Source organism: Desmodus rotundus, chromosome 6 (genome assembly GCF_022682495.2).
Source record: "Desmodus rotundus isolate HL8 chromosome 6, HLdesRot8A.1, whole genome shotgun sequence".
NCBI lineage: Eukaryota > Metazoa > Chordata > Mammalia > Chiroptera > Phyllostomidae > Desmodus > Desmodus rotundus.
Genome location: NC_071392.1, coordinates 15,693,008 through 15,714,397, shown reverse-complemented (window position 1 = coordinate 15,714,397; position 21,390 = coordinate 15,693,008). Strand labels below are relative to the sequence as shown.

The window sequence follows — 21,390 nt, the reverse complement described above, 5'->3', positions numbered from 1 at the left end:
TTTCTGCACGGCAAACAGAGCACCGTGTGAACTCCACCTACATTATTACACTCTCCTCCCTCCCTGCGAACTGGGATTACAAACGCCCGAGTCCATCTCCCTGGTGTTACTAGGTTTGTCATCCCCTCCCCAGGTGCTGAGGATGACAAGGAGGGGAGGTGAAAATAACGACGGCTTGCATTTGTGAACAGCGTCAGGCACGACACTCACTCATCGAATCCTCGCAGAAGACTACAAGGTAGAGCCCTAGCGGGAACGAATGTGAAGAAGCTCTGGTCCCAAGAACGTGTGCAGGTGACCCAGGATCGCAGGCTGAATGTCACGGCCAGGATCCAAGCCCAGGGACCCGCTGCCTCTCACCACCGTGTCTGTCCACTTCTCACCAGCTGGAAGACTCGGGTATTTCTTACAACCTGTCCCTCAACTCGCTGCTTTGACGGCGCAGGGGTGCCCCGTAGCCAGCTGTACGTCTCCTCTTCCCGGGGTGGGGGGAGGGGCTCACTTAACCTCAACTCTCAGAGACGTGTCCAGGTCGGGGAAGACAGGCTGGACAGGACAGCCGCCCAGGAGGAGAGGTTCCAGGACTGAAGGTTTTGACACTTCTAATGGCAGGTGTGTGAAGAGAAAGGCATGAGAGTGAGAAACCAATGGGCGGTTGACTTGAGCTCACACTCTGGGATCTTAGAGCCTTAGTCACGGGATGTGAAGCAGCTCAGGCTGTGGGGAAGGGGCACCTGCCAGGCCCCTTTTATCTGGAGACCCCTGGGTGCTCCCCAAACACCTCACAGACTAGAACTGCTGGACAAAATGCCTCCATTTGAATAGCTAGCACGTAAAAGAGAAGAAACATACAAGCACCCTGATATTCCTTTAATTTAAATACCCCCACAAAACTTCAATTACAACCTCTGCTCTAAGCCACATACACAACCCACAAGGACCCCAGTTTATCTTCAAAAACCCGCCGAGCGCTCACTCTGTGGGGAGGAACTACCATCACCAACCCCCACATAATACAGACCGACCACTCGGCTGCTCCTGACCTTTAGCTCAGCTGCACCCTCTCCTTGACATTTATTTAGGGTTTCCCCCACTTTCTTAACAGACTTCCCACCAGTGTGTGTCAGGGGGAAAGTATATCAAAAGGCAAGAAATTCAACTGGAAGACAGGAAAGCTGATGGCTGACAGGGCCCTCAGGTGACATGCTTAGTCCATACTCCGCAGGCTCACTGGGCACCGGGCACCTCAGAACAGGAGGCGTGGGATGCCTGCTGCGTCTCAGCACCAAGGAGCTCAGTTCGGTCCTTTTTCTCTCACCTAAAGGAACCCAGAGTAGGAAGTGGGGCGCGGGGGGCCGTTTTCATCAAAAAGCTATTTCCTTTAAAAGTATTTTACTGCAACCTTTAAGATAATTTTTTTGCAGTTAAAAAAGGCCTAAGAATTAATGTTGTTAATTTTTCCCAGAATGTCTTATCTTTGCATGATACATACATATTTCAAATATTCACCCTATTTTCCTTTGGACATTATTTCAGACCAAATGGCAACTTTAAATATAATAGAGTGCTAAGGATGTTAATCTTTATAATGACAAATAATTAAAGGAAAAATGAGTGCTTGTTTAACTCAAGAAAGCGTCTAAAGACAAACGTGTTTAATTTGCTAGTGCAAATGAGTGAACGCATATTCAGTAGGAAAAAAGGGAACTCTGGCGTGCCGCTAACAAAGAGGTCTAGGTAAACTCAGCAGAGCAGAAAATTGCATCCACGCCAAGCCGTAAGTGTGCGACACTTGACTGCAATAAGTGTTTTTTGGGAAAAGCACTAATAAGCAGCAGAAAGCTTTGCTCGTGTTTAATTATGTTAAAGGGGCGCTGTCCGCTCATTTCTCATCACCTTAAAGATATTTGTCTCGAGAATTTTAACTCCTAAAGTCCACTCCCTTCTACGACGTGTCCTCATACTCTTTCTCCTATTTGAGTCCAAATGAGTCTCTGTGTTACTTCCCACCTGCCACGCCCCTGTTCTCCAGGTGAAGGTGTTTTATTTTGCAATAAAAATCATAAGCCTAAATTATCGTATCTTATAAGGAAATAAATGTGTAGAACCAAATGAACTTTTAAATTACTTTGCTATTACAATCTCTCCTTTATTTCGTCGTTCGCATCTAGCAGAATCTTTTCAGCTTCGATGAAGCCTCTCTGTGCCTCTCTGCTGTGCTGACATATTACTGTTTTTATTGTTTCACAGGGATTCTTACTTCATACTCGACGAAGACTAAATGACTAGCTGCACGAGTACACATCACCTCAGTCATTCTCGGAGTTCTGCCTCTTCTTGAGAGACGCCGAAGAGGGAATCTCAGCTCTACCGCCAGCGGGGCAGGCAGTGAGGGGGTTGGGGCAGTCCAGTTCCCATGTCACTCACTTCCAGAAGCACACTCATGGGTCCAGTCATGGGGACCTGACCCTGCTGAAGTGAAGAGCCTCTGAAGAACAGAGGCTATATAAAAGCATATTTCTATAAAATCCCATGGAATCAAAATATGGCCAAGAAAAATGACCAAATCCCCTTTCCCTGGAAAGCACACGGGTAGGAGCACAAGCCAGATTAAAGTGAACTTCCCCTTCATGAATTCCCACGGTCTGAAAGAGACCACTGAGATCTCATTAGTAAAGTTAACTGACGTGTGGTATGAAGTATTTGCTGCTCCACAGAGAAGGCGGCGGACTGGCGCGGAGCGGTCACCTTCTTTTGCAAACGGCTTCCACTCCTGGAAAGAGGGAAGTCCGTTCTCGGCCAGAGGCCCTTCTCACACACTGCGGCAGGCCGTGGGCGGCAGCCCTGGAACTTGGGTGGCTCACGGAGCGCCTGACTGAGCACCGTGTGGGTTCTGTACGCCGGCCTATGCTTGGCTGGATTACGTGGTTTATCAATTCACAGAAAATAAAACAGCACTTAGGAGCAGGGTGAAGTGAAAACACAAAAGTGCCAAATTCTGCGAGTTGAGAGAAAATGCTTTGATACCTGCTCAGGTACAATTCAGGATTTCACGTGTCTCAGAAATAATGCAGCATGTGAACATCAGTCACAAGCAAACACGGGTCTGAATGTCAACATCACTTTAAAGAAATAAACAGAGTCCTCTTTTTTTTTTTGCCCCATATAGTTACAGTGATAAATTCCTGGAAGATGCAACTACGTATCATAAAAGATAAAAAATCATTACCTTTAAGCAGTAAGGGCATGAAAGGGATCTTGGGCGGCTTCATCTTTTTGAACGCGTCTCTGTAGGCTTTGTGGTTCAGGGAAGGGTCCTGCCGAAGCAAGCAGATTGCGGAGAGAGAGAAATCAGTGTGCTACAGAAGGAGTGCTAAAGCCGCTTTGCTACACAGTTTGAGCAGGTTTAGCTACTGAGACGTCCTCCCTAAGAACGAAGTAGATAAAGGTTTCCTAGAAAATAAACTCGCTAAATTAGGCCAGGAAATCAAGGCAATGAATGAAAGCCGAGTTACTGGTTTACAATAAAGGGACCTGACTGCAAACGAGAGACACCTTCTGATTGCCCTATTACTTTCCTCAAATCGGCTCTTCAAGTATAGTTTCCTCTGCATAACTTCTATCATGAAGCAACCCCAGAGTCTTTGGTTAGGTGCATTGCAAAGAAAAACTGCCCTCACAATGCAGAGAAAGCAAGAGAACGCTGTCTTGCGGCGCTCTGAAAAGAAACTATACATTTTGTATCTAAACCTAAGAAACGGTGACAGGGAGAGAAGAACAATGCATGACACACCGATCGCACACTAAATTGATACCAATTCCGCAGGCTTCGAAATGGACTATCCTTCAAAATCTGCCTTGTCAAAATCATACCAAAAGGACCATTCCCATTACCTCTTCCCATGGAGAAGCAGCAGCATTACCTGCAGACTCGCCTCACTCCCTAAGAAGCAAAGCTACATTTTCACACACAGGTGCACCCGTCTACGCTGCCCGCCCTGCTGGAGCTCGGACGTCCACCACTGGGGTCTAGGACGACATCAGACACTAGCGACGAGTTCGAAGAATAAGTGCACTCCGGCTCAAACACTTACCGTCAAGCTTTCAAGTTCAGAGAAAAGCTTCTTAAACTTCCCAGGGATTTTCTAAAAACAAACACAAAAAAGAAAAGGTCAAACAAGTCCGTTAATTTGAGAGGCGACCAGGGAGTGTTCATTACGTGGTGCTTCCTGTGCCCCGTATCTGCACATGAATCCATCTCTCGTAGGGTTCCACCCCGACCGCCTCTCATGATGCGATTTTCATTCCCAATAAAACGGGACAATGAAGCCTTGGGAAGGTGGCTGAAAACGGCTTAAAATACTTAACAGTCACATGACTGGAACCCAGCTGGTTAGACATTCCACACACTGGTGATTCTTTAATAAAAACTTGGATTTCAGTCCATAACCTACCTTTGACGGATGCTCTCATCTTCTTAAATAGCCTTGCTGATTGGGAATAATAATGTTGGCTGACGTTTTTTGTACAAATTATATAATTACGTTTCACAGCAGTGGGCTAAACTAGTGAAAGGCCACGGACACCCTAAATGACGAAGCCGGCGCTTTGATAGGTAGACTTACTGGATTATAAAGATCAACCACACCGACAGGTGGCGGGTGAAATAACAGGATATGCCATCATCCCAGAGACAAGTTTGGGTCTGAGGAAGAAGAGCCTGGCATTTTCCAGCCAGCCTTTTACGTGGTTGAGGGAAAAGCTGGGCGGTGCCTTTCATATGGACATAGTAAGAAGACAGTCCGAATCTGAATTCTACCTCTGCCGCTTCCTAGCTGCATGGTTTGTTGCCAGTCTCCCAGCTCTCTGACCGATCTGGAGACGGCTCATAAAAAGTATACAGCCCCTGGTTGGAGCTTAACAAATTCCAGCTATTACCATGAACACCTACATTCTGGAAGATATTTGTGGGACTTTCTGTTTCCAAACCAAATCAAAGTAATTGAGGCAAACCCCCCAATAATTAGCCTTTTGAATTATTTAGAAACAGACCTCCCAATTTGATAATTTTGAATTTGGACTCAGTTAAGCACAGTAAACAGGCCGTTTAATCTGTCTGGAAACTACTGTTATCCAGACACACCTATACTAATGAATGGAGGACAAATCACATGAGAAGAGAGAACATGTAGCCGTCTGCAACTTATTCCCATCATTCCTCTGGGCAGCACGCCTTCGTCTGCCGGACATGCCACACAGATGGCCTGGGGCACCCACCACAGTGCCTCACCGGAGTATCTCCCTGACTCACTGAAAGTGGATCTGTAAGTTGCCCACAGCCCTACGCTGGGATCTAATGTGAGAAAAGAAATAGTTGGCCTCTCAGCCTTTCTCTTGCAGGAGTTTACATTGGGAATCATGAAGAGATTGGAGCAGGTACTGATCAGAGCTGAATCTAGGAAGACTGGAGAGAGGCTAAGGAGACGGAAGGGAACCACATGCAGGCTAGAGCCAAGAGGGAGAAGACATGATGGTTAAGGAGAAGGGATGAGGCAGAGAATGGTCCACGGTGCAAAGCAGGGAGCAAAGGAAACAAACCCCAAGGAGAGAAGGGGATGGGGCCGTGAGAGAGGCAGAGCCCTACACCTGTGTCTGGCTAAAATCAGGGATGCCCGCATTTCAGTTCCTGCGCATATTCCCTTCGAGTCCATGTTTGAAAACATGCGCTCACTTTTGTGGGCCTGTCCACCTGAGAACCTGAACAGCCTTCCTCATATAACACCAACAGAGGCAGAGCCAGGACTTGGGAGGCCTGAAGCTTAAAGCACTGTGCGGGCCTTCTTTAAGAAAATGAATCTTTACTTTAGCAAATTTTACAAAGATGTGTGTCACCCATGGGAACACACTGCCGGGACCCCGCACGTGGGAGGCCCAGGAGCCTGACTCATTGGACTCCCAGCCAACAGACCTTCAGACCCGTAACCTCACACGGGGAGCCTGGAGAGGGGCCCCACGGAACCGGGGCCACACGGCCACCGGAGAAGAGCAGAGGAAGGTGGATTCTAGCTGGGAGCATCTTACAGCTCTCACCTCTGTCATACATGTCACACAGCCACTGTGAAGACCATGTGATCACAACGGTCCCTGCCCACACGCCACATTATTTTTTTTACATTTCTTCTAGTAGTACCTATTTAAACCATTTAAGTCAATCTGTGCATTGTAAACGAAGGCTTCTTGCTGGACCCGTTCCGTTCAGTTTTATCTGTCCCCCCTCTTCTTCCCTCCCTTTTCCTCCCTCTCCGTGAAGACCGAAGGGCTCACCTCCCAGGTCTGGGACAGCCGGCTGACAGAAGCGGTGTTGAGACCCATCACAATGGCAAAGAAAGAATTCAGGTTTCTCTGGGCTTTGCAGCTGCAGCATAAAAGAAGGCAGAAGGCACTCTGAGGCAATGTCCTTTCTCCAAATGATCACAAAAGATGCCCCTGAAAATACTCCCCTAGACCACAGAGTTCAACCTCAGGGGCAAGGTGAACTCTGCTCCACAGCCCCACACACCAGCAAGCACCCCATGGTAGAAGGTATGGGGGGGGTCCCTTCAGCTGTCTCTAACAGAAATGAGCCTCTTCCAAATGCTTCAGAGCATCCTTACCTGTAGGAGTTCTTGATACCCTCTGACACTTCAAAAACTTCCTTCTTTTTAAAAATCTATGTTGGATGCATTTACAATTTCAACTAAAAATTCTTAAATTCATCTTTCTGTGTATACTCCGCACTCTCATTACACTGGCTCTCTAGTCCTGCCCCTTTGGCAGCGAGCTGTCTATTCTCTGGCAGACAAGTCCCCCTCACCTCATGGGTCTAAGCTGCCCATCCCATTTTACTTATACACATTTTCTTTGCTATCAACAAAATTGCTACTATATTATGCACTTATGTAAAATATGGCATATATTATAGGGATACTGTCCCATGTTTCTCATTTAAAGAGAAAAGGAAATAAAATGCAACACAAGACCACGTTGAGCTCCCTTCACTCTGCAAGGTTTTCTGCTGTGCATAACGTCATGCCCTTGACTTAAGTGGTCAAAATTCCACCAATTTTCAAAGCCTGATGAGGGCACTTGCCATAGCAGAGGGAGGTTGTACTTCCGGGCTAACCAGAACAGCCTGTGAATTCTAGACGCCGCTTTATCTGGGACTCAGTAGGAAAGAACTTCTGTGAGGTAAGTCTTTAAAGCGAAGAGATTACCCTAACTTGGTAATTAAACATGAAAAATACGAAGTGCTCAGCAGTGCGCTGGGTGCAGAAAAAATACCTAGTGTTTGTTAATTTAGCTTCCCTCAGATGCCATCTCCTCCCTGATATCTCCATCAGCGTCTCAGACGGACTTCGGGAACAGTGTATATATTAACTTTGTATCTTGTTCCCAGTTATACACCGTATTAAATTATACATTGCATACAGCAAGCCATTCAGAATGCATTTACTAGAATTGAAACCAAGACTTTTGGGGGGAAATGGTTTTATTATTATTCATTATAAAAAGGTTTATTCTTCTTTTCATTTAGCATCATTTATCTCTGTGAAATGTTAGATATAATCCTCATCTTTTTATCTTTTAGCCACTCCCCCCTCACCCAAATAATTTTCCTGGTCCAGATCTCTTTTTCATTCATACCTAAAACAAAAAAAGCACATATAACTAACACCTGAATCTGTAAAAAGGAATTAACATAAGCACGATTTCTCTAGAAGACAAACTGGGGCAGCACAAATATTGGGTACCATTCCAGTCCGGTATCCTCTGCTCCCAAGGTTCATTCATTCCGTGGTAAGAACAGACTGTCTGATGCTAAACATTCCAGTTTAGCAAACACTCCTTTGTCTGTGTGAGGGAATAAAATCCACCCAATCCACAGAGGTGGGGGGAGGGGATGGTGAGAGGAAGGGCCATGAATATGCAAATAGGATGCCTTAGGCAGGAGAAACACTTCGTGATCACGGAAATTATTATTTTCCCTTGGTTACTCCTCCCCCTGTGATTATAAAAAAATTAACTTGGTTCCTATTGGCATTCCAGTCCGCAGGCTAGGCTCAGAGACCAGCACTGTACATTATTCAAGATCATGAGGCCGCGTGGAGAAGATGTGAGTAGATTCCATTTCCCTGAGGACAGGCAGAATCTTACACTGGGAACAGAGCTGTGTGGTGTCATTTTACTCCTTGGGACATTAATATCCCATTTATCCAAGTAACTGGTATTTATAAGGACGTTTTTGAAACTAAAGAGCCTCACCTCTAGGTATTTCACAGACTATTATGAAGCACATTGGCCAAACTAAAAAAAAAAAAAGGAGTCCAAGGTTTAGGCTTATCTGTCTCTCCCTCCAGTCTAGTCACACCAAACAAATCAGGTTCTTCCACTGTCTCTCGTCTAAGCGAACAAAACAGCCCTGCTTCTGGGTTACAGTCCGGTCTAGGTGCGACTTCACAGCGGCCTTCCCGAGGGACAACTCTGACCATCAGCTTCCTGCACGGAAACTGTCAGCGAACCCCTAGTGCCTCCCCAAGGCAGTCTCCACGCTTCAGTCTGAAATCTGGAATCGACCATTTCGTCCCAACTTTTTCTGCAGATGAATCTCCCACGACCTCCTCAGCAATACCTTCCACTGGGGTCAAAGTGGATGCAGGTCCTTTCCCAGACCACACGTTCTCTGCCTCCCGTGAGCTTCTCTGCATCTCTCCCCCAGTGCCTTTGACCTCCTTTGAACTGATACCTGTCAAATTCTACTCAAGATGCCAATATCCCTCGGATGCTACTTCTTTCACAGTTGTTTTCCAAACCCTCCTTTCCCTCATTGTTGGTATGTGAGCTTCTCCTCCTCTAAAGCCCCTGCGGGGTGGGAACTCTGCGTTATAGAAATGCAGTCCCTTCTGCCAGCAGACCGCAAACTCCTTGAAGGCAGGGCCTGGGTGTACTGGGACTTCCCCACAATAGCGTGCATGGATCTGCACCTCTAACGAGTGATCAATCCATAGTTCCTGAATATGTTACACTGACAGGTACTCACAACACTCTGATGGAACAACTATTTTGGAAGGCAAAGGCGAAATAAATTGGGAAGGCTGGCAGGTAGAAGGAACCGAGAAAGATTTTGGTTGCTGCTGCCTGCTTCTGTTGGGAGGCCGTTCCAAGAGCGGTCTGAGGATTCTGATCTGGTATTTTAAGAGATGTTCCCAGCAAGTTACTATAATAAAAAAATGTCATTCAACCAGCATTTCCCGAGTCACTGGTACTCACTAAGTTCTGTACCAGGCACCCAATACGACGATTGATTAGAACTGGTCCCTGTCCACTGGCAGCAAACACAGCCCAGTGAAGAAGCCCTAGCTAAACACGTATGTTCAATACACATAATAAAGACCTTTTTAAAAAGGAAATCTCATGTGTACATGTGTGCGGGAGAGGGAGTCAGGGGAGGAAGTAGTTGATCTTGCATTTGAAAATCAGCAATGTTTTCAAGAAGGAAGTAACATTTGACCTACGTTATAAAGAGTGACAGCAACCTGCTGGGTGGAAGGGGCCACTCTTAGCAGAGGCAACAACAGGTCCGTGCTTGGGGGACGGTACGCATGGGAAAGAGCGGCTGTGGCACGGAGTACACCCAGTGGGTGAGGCTCAGAGGTCAGGAGGGACCAGACGGTGGGGGGCCTGCTACGGAGTTTGTAATACGTACTGTGGGCATCCAGGAGCCAAGAGCAGAATTCTCGAACGCACCTCATTTTCAATGATTCCTTCCCCATCACTCCTCTTTCCCTATTTTCCTAGCCTACTGTAGCTCGCCCGCCATACTGTGCTTCAGTCTGGCATTTTGACATTTACTTTAAAATATAAATACTTCCAATGCAAATACATAAATATTCATGAACAGACCTTTTCAAGCATTTGGTCATTTAACTGTCAGTATTACCCATTTACATCCAACCCTTCCTATCATCACAAGGAAAATAAAACAGTACTCTCGCAAGGAGATGAGAAGAACCGTCCTTCTCACCACCAGAAACTCACTGAGCAGCGATTTTGATGAACTTTTTCACCAGCTGCACTCGCTTGCCCAGCTGGCTGCAGAGCAGAATCTCCGTGGCCACCCACAGCTGGACCTCGTTGCAGCGCTGCAGCAGGAGGCTGAGGTTCACCGTGTGCTCCCCACTTCCTTGTCTGCTGAATGTGAAATAGATCAGCTCTTGCTGAAAGACAATGTGTTCATGCCAGTGTTTATTTTTAGCACACAGTCAAGTCGATACAAAATTTAGTCCATTTTAAAGAGCTATTTCTGGTAGCCACTTTCATATCAAAATATGCTACGAGAATGTGACAAATAACAATATATTACATTTGAAACAAGGTAGCTTTAGTTTTAGAGATGTCTCATTAAATAATGTTCACTTAGACTTTTTACATAAATTTTTTTTTAAGAGTGTAAGAATGATGCCTTTACATGAAAATCTAAGACATTCAAAGTTTAGATCACAGGCTGAGTGAGATCCAAAGTTCCTCAACTTGTTCTATTGGCAAATTCATGTACAAGTGAATACTGTCACTAGCAGCTGTTAGGATGCACATTAGACCCTCACAGGTAGATTCTCCAGACAAGGGCTCTCAAACTTCAGTGAGAATCAGGATCGCCCCCTACCCGGAGTTTCTGATTCAGGCGGTCTGTGGTGGGGACACTAAATGTCCGTTTCTAATATGTTTCCAGGTGGCACTGACGATGTTGTTCTGGAGACCCACTGTTTGAGAACCACTGAGGGAAGACAGTGCCAAATCGTAAGCAAAAAGAACATGGTCCAAAAAACAAAAACAAGAAGCGAGTAAGACCAGTACCTAGTAACCATTTATTATGTACAGGTTGATCACATGTAAAGCAATAGAGCGGGTTCATTTCAAATGGAGGTGTGTGCATTTCACAGAAGTAACTCACACTCTCCCAGGGCAGAAGCAGGGACACACCCCACTCTACTGACATTTCCAAAGTCATGAACCATTTAGCTGGAATGACTTCACTACTTGCCCAAATTGAGATCATCACGTGGGAAATTCAGCGAGAAAATATGAGGACATTGAAAAGTCCTTCCCAAATGAATGTGAAACTCAGGGTTAGGTTGGGCACAAGCTCCCCTCCAGAAGGAAGGGCCGTTTCATGAGAAAAATTTCCCTGTGTGGCAAAGCAAGGGCCACACATGGTGGCTTGGGGCTGCCACACTTCTGATTCCCAGGACCCTCTCCACCAGCTACATTCATTCATGAATTGTCAGCAGCATTTCACCCATAATCTATAATTGTTATAAGCTGTCCTCAAGGGAGAAGTTGACGGATGTAAGAATTTGAAATATACCTCAAACTTTTTAAGAAAACACTTGAAGTCTTGCTGAACAGTCTGAATTTATAGAATGTTCTTCAGTAAAAGGATGAGTGTGTGTATGTACAGATATGTACACACATACATAATATGTGGTTCTTGTGTAACTATTATCAACTTTATGGGAAAAATTAATATTGGTATCAAAGGTATCAAATGCAGAATGGCTCTTCAATCCCATTAGAGCTCCATATATATACACACACATGTGTTTCATACATACAAAAATATGACATGTTTATACCGATTCTACAAACATATGATTGTACCAGGAGCAAATAAAGCACAACCGTGTATTTTGATTCCTAGGACTGGATCAGTCTTTCAAATATCTTTTTGGACTATAGTATCCTAGCATAATAGCATCACCTACTTCAAAACCTAGGCACACACATAAATACTCCTTGAAAAGAATTCACAAAGAGCACTAGCATTTACTTGATCTTCTCACTCTTTCCTTACCTCGTGAATTGAATTGAAGAGACTCCAATCAAAATTCATTAATTCCAGAGCAAGATCCCAAGTATTCATTCCCAAAATCCTCATCGGCCTTTGCTGTGACTCCTCGTTTTCTGCCAATGGGTTCTAAATCAACAGAAGCAAACGGATCCTCAGTGAGTCCCAGTGTCTGGCTCTGCACTGGTGCCCATGGAAAGGCACTAGACACCCACATTGGACAAGCAATCTTGTCTGAGGGCACTTAATATTTTCCCGGGTCTGTTCCCCTTCAGCGAGTTACAGCCAATTTAGGAAGCAGCCTGGAGGACAGCAGAAGTGATCCATGAGTGAGCCCGCCCCTGCCACTCCCCCACATGCCTGTACAAATCTGACTGTGAAACACGGCCAGGGCAGGCAGCATAATGAAGGCGAAAGCCCCGAAACCACTTGGGCTTCTGGTAAGCATTCCCGCGCCAGCTGGGTTAGTATGAAAACAAACAGGAGAAATGTCACTGTGCACTTCAATAAAGGCAGACTTGACTTTTACAGGAATTCTGTTTAACAAGTCTCACCCCAGACACACATTTACAAATTTCATTAAAACGCTTGTGGAAAGCAAAAAAAAAAAAAAAAAAAAAAAAAAGAAAAGAAAACATGAAATAAAAAAATAAAAGTTTCTTCACCTATACCCCATGATGGATGGTTAAGTATTGATTGCTTTCCCTATACAAATAGGTACATGTTTGGTGACAGTATTTCCTTAAAATATGGCAGGAAATTATCCAATGCCACCACAATTTTAAATCCATTGTCATTGTTCAATGTATTAAAAGTTATATAGAATCTTTTCAAAATATGTTACTTTTAATTAAAATATAAATTCTCCCATTTGAGGGTCTGGACTTGAATAGTTAATGATGTGGAAATAGTGAATGACTTAGGAAAAAGAGAATGGGACTTTGCAAAATAAATGACATAGAAGGATGAAGGGAATAGTTCAGGTTCCAAATATTAATCTGTTTCTAAACGGCAAGATATGTTGTTTGCATTTTAGAATTCTTACATTTGTAAATAGTCGGCCAAAGACCCCCACAGACCTTTGCCACAGACTTAATTTGGTTCAGAGCAGACACAAACTGTCCGTGTTCCCAGAGTGGGAGACAGCGTGGAGCTCGGTAAGGGCAGGTGGCACAAGTGCGCATGCCTGCAGGTACAGAGGTGCGGAGGTGGGGACAGGCCGAGGTTCCTCAGGGCATCTGACTGGGACCAGATGGACACTAGGCTGCACCGCAGAAACTCACAGGTGGGGCACAAGTTGGGAAGTAAGAGTCACCTCCGTTTACTAACCTGGAGTGTAAAGGTATTTTCACATGGATTTTCACCCCTCCTACTTTCTCCCCAAATACGCCCCTTACCCTGGTACTGCCCTATGGTTATTCAAGATTGTCTACCACCCTCTCCAAGAAACGCTTTATATGTACTTCTCCAACCCATTCATTCAGCACTTCAGTTCCTGGTTTCCAAGAATATAATCCATAGGCAAGTAGAGTGCATACTAGTGGGTCCACATGTTATTCTTCCCTTGCAATGTCCCATTTCAACAGAAATATTTTGGAGATAAAAGACCTAAAGCTGTAAGTCCAATGGGGAAATTTTAGGTGGTGCGCAAACTTCGTGGGGGAAACATTCGAGGGCAGGAGGGTGTCTGGCTTCTCTCGGAACATAGCACAGCATCTACATGTCCCATGAAGACAGTGACTCAGGCCTGCTGTCCCCCGCAGCTGGCCCTGGGCAGTGGAGCTGAGCACCTGGGACCTGCGTGAGAAGCCTGGGAGGCACGAGGCAGGAGGGTGGGAGGACAATTAGGCTGCGGGCACCTCCACCGCCAGGGGCCCAGAGCAGCTGCACGGTAGACTGTCCTTGTGGGGAGGGGTGAGGTCCCATCAATCTCATTATTTACTCAAAGATGCTGCATAGCATGGTCCAGCATGTCATGTTTCACTGGTGCAATTACATCACTGCAGCCACAGGACCAGTGACCTGCGGGACGCTCAGAACTGGGAAGGGGCCACGTTAGACAAAAGGCTTCCCTCCTCTTTTCTCTCATCTCATCCAGATGAAAGCAACACGCAGGTGCTCTAGAGCCAAATACAAAGGGACTGGGATCCTAGCCCTGTCTCCTTGGCTGCCGGAAGCTGGAGTAAACTACTTGCAGCCTTTCCAACCTTCACAGGGTTACTGGGAATGTTAAATGAGATACTGAATGTAAGTTACTCAGCACCTACATTTCTGGTAATAAAGTATCAAAAATGACAGTGACTGATACTATGGAAGCTTGATATTCTGTAAATAATTTTACAGAAAGCATTTTTATTATAAGAAGTGTTCATTTACCCACATGGTGTATACTGTCCCTAATTATATATACAACAAGAACCAGCTAGGAAGACCCAGCCTAGCTCTGAGTCCAGGAAACGGACTAGGACCGTGAGACTAGATGATACAGTCTCAGTCGGCAAAGCCTGCTTCTTCTGGGTGATGGGGCCCACTGTGCAGCAAGCAACCTTGAACTGAGGGTGTTAGAAACAACACACAAATCATCTAGTTGGGTGTAAATGGTCTTAAACTGAAAGTAAGTTACACTGTGGGGTCCACATTATTTCAATGCTTCCTCTTCAGTGGCATCTGGTGTCCCATTGTTGTCATGAGACCATTTTACCCAGGGAAGGCTGACCTCCCCACCCCTTTCTTCACAGGAAGGGACACTCCCAGGGCACCAAATGCATGGAGACGAAGGGCAGTCTCATTCCCCTCCCACCCGCACAGGGCGCACTTCTCAGCCCACTCTCCATGCGCCCACCAGACATGAAGAAGCGGAATTAAGATTCCGATGGAGAGGGAGTCCCTGGTCTCTAATCCCGTGTTTCAGGGGCTCAGAGAGAAGCGGGATTTGCGGTAGGAAGGGTCTAGAATTCATCAGGTTGCACGTCTTTGATTTGGTAAAGCGGTGTTCCTTCACAAGTGCACTGTTGGCTGGGAGAGGAAATCGTGCAACGTATTTTTCTAACATTCATTGTAAAACACACACAAGTACGTTTTTCGTCTGGCATTTGTGTCTGTGTGTTTCAAGCACAAGGCCAAAGGTCCTCACCAAAGTGTCAGCCAGGTCTTTCCGGTAGGCATATATCCGACCAGATGCTTCCAGGGATTTGGAGATTGCCAAGTCATTTGGCTGAAGTTCATGCTTTTCTTTATTTAAAAAATAAAAAAGAGTAATTAGAAACACAAGAACAGCGGTAGGCATACAAGGTACATCTAAAGAGTGAAACTTGCCAAAGAAGAATATTTAAAAGCAAATAGGATGTAAAGTAGATTGAACTTAGTTCTGCGTACTCTATACAGGTACTGACGAAGGCTTGGGCATCACTACTCATTTTCCATAAAGGGGAATCCTCTGGTGATTTTTTCTTACAATACTCGGTCACTCTTTGGAACACAGAACATTTTAGGGGAGAAAGTAAAATTCACTCATAATCCCATCACTCTAAGGATACCCACACGATGGTAATATTGGTTAGCATTTGGGTATACTTTTATTCTGATCTTTATGTATGAGTGTGTGTGTGTACATACACATGCATATATTGGCAATTATTTATACACATGCACACATATTATGAGTTCATGTATATTTGCAATTATTCCATATGTAGTTTTATATTCTGATTTTATTACATGAACTTACCCATTTGTCAAAATTATTTATATATGTCATGTTTAATTGGTTACATAACAGTCTATTATACCATCACTTAATCTTTCTATTTTTGTTGGACATTTAATATTTTCTATTTTTTTTGTCACATAAATTAGATGGCAAGATGTATGCTAAATACAAACACAGGGCCAGACACATAACAGGGGCTTGATAAATGGGATCTATTATTACCGCAGCCATAATATACATTGCTGAAATCAACATCCTCGTGCATAAATCTTGGGCTGCTTATTGACGATTTTCTTTCTTTTTTAAAAAGATTTTATTTATTTCTTTGTAGAGAGAGGGGAAGGAAGGGAGACAGAGAAGGAGAGAAACATTGTTGGGAGAGAGAAACATCACCTGGTTACCTCTCGTACGCCCCAAATGGGGACCAAACCTGCAACCCAGGCATGTGCCCTGGCCAGGAATCGAACCGACCACCCCTAGCTTTGCAGGACAATGCCCAACCAACTGAGCCACACCAGTCAGGGTGATGATTTTCTTAAGATAGATTCCCAGTAGTGGAATTACTGGGTCAAAGGAGATAAATATTTTTAAAGTTTTGGATGTGAACTGTGAACAAATTGCTTTCTAATTCTTACACTGACCAACACTGATCATTAGTTTTGGAAAGTTTGTTCTTCTTCCATTTTATTTTCCTTATTGCAAATGGTTCCTATCCTCCGACCATTTTTGTACTATCTCTGGTGCTCTTTTATACCACGACAGAGAAGTATCCTCCTCCTCCTCCTCACTACAAAACACAGATGGGAATTGACTAAAGTAATACTCCAGTTTATTCCACGGTAATGTAATCAGCTTCTCCTAAAGCAGCCCTTCAGACATCCAGCATGGTTGGGAAATGCAATATTCCACATCTTTTCCTACATAACTTAATCAGTTAAAATGCCAAATTTTGTTTTGAACAGTTCTGCTTAATACAGAGCACACAAATGATAATCTAATTTATTCTTTACGGCCCAGCATTATAAAGATCAATAGTGCCGGCATGCCAGGCTGCTGACGTGTGTAGCCAATGGGCCCACATAGCTGGGCACTGAAGTTCTTCCATCTCCCCCCCTCTGTTTGGCTACCGCTTCGTACAACCCTCTGTGGGCCCACATATGCCTTCAATCTGAATTTACGGGAGCTGGTCCATACTTGTCCGCGGGCCAGAATGCTGTGACGTTCTCCGTCATTTTTCCAGGAGCTAAGAAATTCTTTTCCTTATTGTCAGGGTCCTCACTGCACTATGAAAGATTGAAGCTGATACACTGATAAAATTTTAAGCTCCAAATAACTGGGCATGCTTGTTGTTACCACACACGCATGCCTACCCTTGGCACAAAAATGGCTCTACATCTACCGAAAGCTCTGAGGCTAAGAGCACCAGCCCCTTTAAAAAGAAACCCACAACACCTACTAATTGCCATCATCTTTAAACTTTTTTGAAAACTAAAACCACAGTAGCTCTCCCTGTCATTTCATTTTGCAGTAGCACTTAAAACATTATTTATTGAAAATTATGTAGCTCGAACAAGGAATACATTAAGCTCTGTTTCTTTTCCTCTTTCATAAAAACATGATTGTTTGGGGGATATTAAGCTGCAGGCAGAAAGGTTCTTAAGGGACAAAACCGCTAATTGATGGGAAATGACGGCACATTTCCAAAGCTGCGGGATCATTCAGAGATAAGCTGATACTTTTAGTGATGATTAGCAATGACTTTATAAGCACTAAAACGCCAGCACCCACCCTGATGCATCCTGTTTAATAGAGTGTAAAAATGGTATTTCAGGGCCATCAAATAGATGTTGGGGAGCAAAGGAGCCACTTGTGTAACAGGGTCACACGTGGTCCTGTTGGGTCTCACGGGAGTCTGCTGTGCCACCAAGCTCGCGCAGGGTCCTTTCTTCTCCTGCACCTTCTGTCTGCACGGGGACCCAGTGATTACTTTTCGTACTGGTTTTGTCAAATTGTTGGTTTTCATGGGACTGAATATTGTTTAGAGTCATTTAGTAGTTTTGGTCACTTAAAGTTAACTATAATATACATTTATCATATCCATCTGGAATGTCTGTAGTATTTTATTAAAAAATTTAATCTCTTTCTGATTAAAATTCATATAATCATTTGTTTCTCAAAGGTCTGCCCCTTTTTTCCTAGATAATGTTTGGATGGAATGCACAATTAGGGCCCCGAGGAGAGGGAAGGGACTTTATTAGGCCTGGAGAGCAGGGCTGTGTCTGTTTGCACATGTAATTGACTAGCCTTCAGGGCCCCTTTACCTGGTGCTGAGCAACAAAGCAATGGAAGCCTTTTCTGTCACCCTGTCACCTAATAATGCTCTAACGTGGCATTAAATTCTGCCATTCTTCTCGGGACTCTAGAATGATGACAAAGGGGAAGCAGAAATGCCGGCTATCTGCTCCCCCTCCCCCACCTGCTCCTCCTAGTTTTCAAGACTGAAGCCAGGTCACTTTCTCGGTATTTGCCTCAGGGTCAATGAGATATTAAATAAAGACTGTAAGCCAAAAAGGCGGCCAGCGACACGGAAATCTGACAGGCTCTGGTGGAAATGAAGGGGTCTGTTCAGGTCGCACGGATCAATAGTGCCAGCTTGTAGTCTGTGTGATCTTATTCTAAACAGACAATGCACCCCTTCTCTGAGGATAAATAAGGCCCAGCAGAAGAAAGAGCCGTAACCAGGGCTACTCCCCAGGTCCACCTGAAGGAGCACGGCCTGTGAGCTGCGGGCACACTGGGCACTTCTTATTCCCTTCAGCAGGGAGTCTTTAAGTATTAAATTGTCAGCCAGCAATATGACTAGTTCAAGGCTGTCTTTCTTTTTTCTTCCTGAAGTAATTTCATCCTTTAGCAATTTCCCAAGTTAATTTAAATATGGAAATAGAAGGCTTATCTAGAGTACCAAATATGAAAGAAAAGCTTTATAATATATTTCAAAACATGGGCCTGCCTCTCTAATTCAGTTCTAGGGGAGGAAATTCGGTATCCAACAGTACCCAACCGTTGTCATGGAAACACCTCCGGTAGGTGGCTTCTCATTGTTCCTGTGGTCATCCAGCTGCGGACCCCAAAGGGACGAGCTGCACGTTTACTCTATAAAAATGTCAACTGTCTCCTCTTGGAGAAGATCCACTGAAAGATTACTTATTCAAGGACAGAAAACCATTTACCCCCAGAGAACGTGACGGCCACCAGAGCCAGGTCCTCTTCTGCATGCTGGATCTTTTCGGCCACGATTTTCAGGATCTCTTGGGCCGTACTGGAAACTTTGGCCTTCACACTGACATAGGAGTGCTCTGCTATATACACGTGGCAGAAAACTGCACGAGACAGAAGCCTTGTTAGACAGCAGAGGCCTGTGGCTACGAGGTGCAGACTTCTCTAAATCAAAGCACCCACCTCCCTCCCTCGTCTCTTTGGTACAAAACACCCACGGCTAGATTCCCGTTTCTGTCTGCACCCGGTGCCGAAGGGGACATGCGTGCAAACGTGTGCTCTCACGCCCCAGACACAGACAGTCAGTGTAAGCTGGTGAGCCAGCCTGAGGAGGGCTTAGCTTCCCCATACTGCATGTCTAACGCATACATTTTTACTTTACACTCCACTCCTGGGCAGTCACACTGGTCCAATCCAGACCACACGTCGTTATTAGAATTCTCATACGATTATCGAAAAACCTGTCATTTGCCAGGGTTTTTGCGTTCGGTCTTCTTGATTTTTTAAGAATGACACCCCCCTTTCCCGATCAAGAAGGTGGTGAGTTTAGTTTCCAAAGAGCGGTCACCCTTCTAGCCGTTATAATTTCCTTTTCATTGTCTGCAGTGCTAATAATTATTACTAGGACATTATCACTAGCTGGGTGAACAGGTCCGGGAAAAATGTTTCTTTATGACTTGATGGCAGAAACTGTTTCAATAGCAATGCAGATAATCGACACATCGTTTGCTTCTTAACATCAGCTATTCTAAACAATAAAACACTAGCTTCTTTAGAAAAGACAGTAGGACAACAATGTACTTAGATATTTTCCTGTCCTACATTACAAAACTAAAAAAAAAAAAAGGCAGGCAGCTGCTAGAGAAATTGCATGTGCAGTTTAAACGGCACCACAAAAATAAACCCAGGAATGTTTTCACAGAAATGCAAGTAAAGCACAAAAGACAAACTATGCGTTTACGTGTGTGAACCTCAAAGTAAACACACCACCAGGAGGCACTGGCTGTATTTTGTTTTTGGTTTGCCTGGGCGTGCCGCTAAAACAATAGCGTCTAACAAAGAGTTGTTTTATATGTTGTCAACAGACTTGTGAGAGACAAAAAGGCTTTTTTTCCTTGCCGAAAACCATGGAACTATTGAGCAAGGCAAAGATCTGACTGACAACCCCCTAACTGTGATGTAAGTTTACAGCTTGCTTAACAAACTGATGAACAAAGAGAGGGCCCAGGCCCTGAAATACTCAGACTCTTTGAAACTCAGCTTGGAAGATCAGACAATTAAACTGAGACACAAACAGGCAAGGAAGGTCAGCAAGTAAGGATTAGGAGGCAAGATCATCTCGTTTGCTCTTCCTCTTATCACACGACAGCACCCCCCATGAGTGGCTTTATACACAAACAATGTAACAGAAGATGTACCCTTGTGGCATTTTGCTCTTTGCGTGTTCAAGAAGTTGAGCCAATGTTAAATGCTCACACTTAGAATTTCAGTACTTATTGAAAAGGTTTTAAAAGAGAAAGTCTCTGAGTCACAATAGTGTAACCGTTTTAATTGCTGCAAGTGTTTCCCGGCTCTGCACTTGACTCAACCTTTATCCAAACAGGGGGAAATGAGGTTCTGCTGTGTTACAAGATATTACCACAGAGAAGCACGCCAGCGTATTCAGGGTGCTAACACAGTGTTTCCCCTTGTGTTGACGGCCCAGCCCTCTTCCCGGTGGGTCAGGAGCCCTTTGGGCATTGCCGGGCACCGAGTGAGGACATGCTGGGTGTGTGGCACTGCCTGGCACAGCCTTGCCTCGCAGGAATTTGGATTGCACATCCTTCCTTTCATGATCTTCTCTGAGATTTCTTCTCTAAATGTGCCCTGCACGTGGGCTTTGATGGACTTTCCAGGTAGTCCCAGGCAATGGGCTCACAGACCTGGGAGCAGACGGCCCCAAGGAAGGCTGTGTTTCCAGGCAATCCTGAGCCTCTTCCCAGGAACGCGGGAGGCTCTTTGCCATCTCCTCTCCTTATTTCCCAAATCGAAACTGTCCTTGGTCCCTGGGACCCTAGTACATGATCATGAAGATGGTAATGCCAAAGCCAGAAAAGAAAAACCATCATGTTTTGATGCTAATATGCTCCTTAAAGGGGTGTGACAGCTGCAGGCTGCTGTGTGAATGCTGGGGAGCCTTGGTGATTGACAGACAGCTCCCCCACCTCCCCAAACCCTCCTCCGAACCGTACTCACTTTCCTCTGTTTCCGTCATGGCCCCTCTGTGCTGGAGCCAGTTCTCCTTCAGACTGAATTGGTGGAAAAGGGCTTTATTCTGTGAGAAGGGAGAAAGAGAACAATGAATGAATGTGTTCCTGCCCTTTGGAAAGCCCCAGCTGTTTACAACATGTTCCAAACGAGCTAGCCAATTTCATTTTTGAAGTATGAAATCCACCATCCCATCGTAGAGGAATAAACTGGGAGTTGCCTCAGTGAAAGCATGTGGAGGTGGAGCGTCTGAGCAACACGACAGGCCTCGGCCAAG

General features: G+C 45.0%; 1 protein-coding gene across 3 annotated transcripts in view; it reads right to left on the bottom strand.

Annotated features, from left to right (window-relative positions):
• Positions 1-21,390, bottom strand: part of RAPGEF5 (Rap guanine nucleotide exchange factor 5) — a 223,436-nt gene that overhangs the window by 12,850 nt on the left and 189,196 nt on the right. For all 3 annotated transcript variants that reach the window (XR_011651308.1, XM_053927359.2, XM_053927360.2), the window contains exons 16-23: positions 21,102-21,180; positions 18,821-18,970; positions 15,015-15,112; positions 11,888-12,010; positions 10,075-10,253; positions 6,325-6,415; positions 4,095-4,145; positions 3,230-3,317 (exon numbers count right to left, since the gene is read on the bottom strand). Coding sequence is in view for 2 of the 3 variants with exons in the window: in XM_053927359.2 (XP_053783334.1) it covers positions 3,230-3,317; positions 4,095-4,145; positions 6,325-6,415; positions 10,075-10,253; positions 11,888-12,010; positions 15,015-15,112; positions 18,821-18,970; positions 21,102-21,180 (859 nt within the window). In the remaining variant the exon portion in view is untranslated. The remainder of the gene's footprint in view (positions 1-3,229; positions 3,318-4,094; positions 4,146-6,324; positions 6,416-10,074; positions 10,254-11,887; positions 12,011-15,014; positions 15,113-18,820; positions 18,971-21,101; positions 21,181-21,390) is intronic.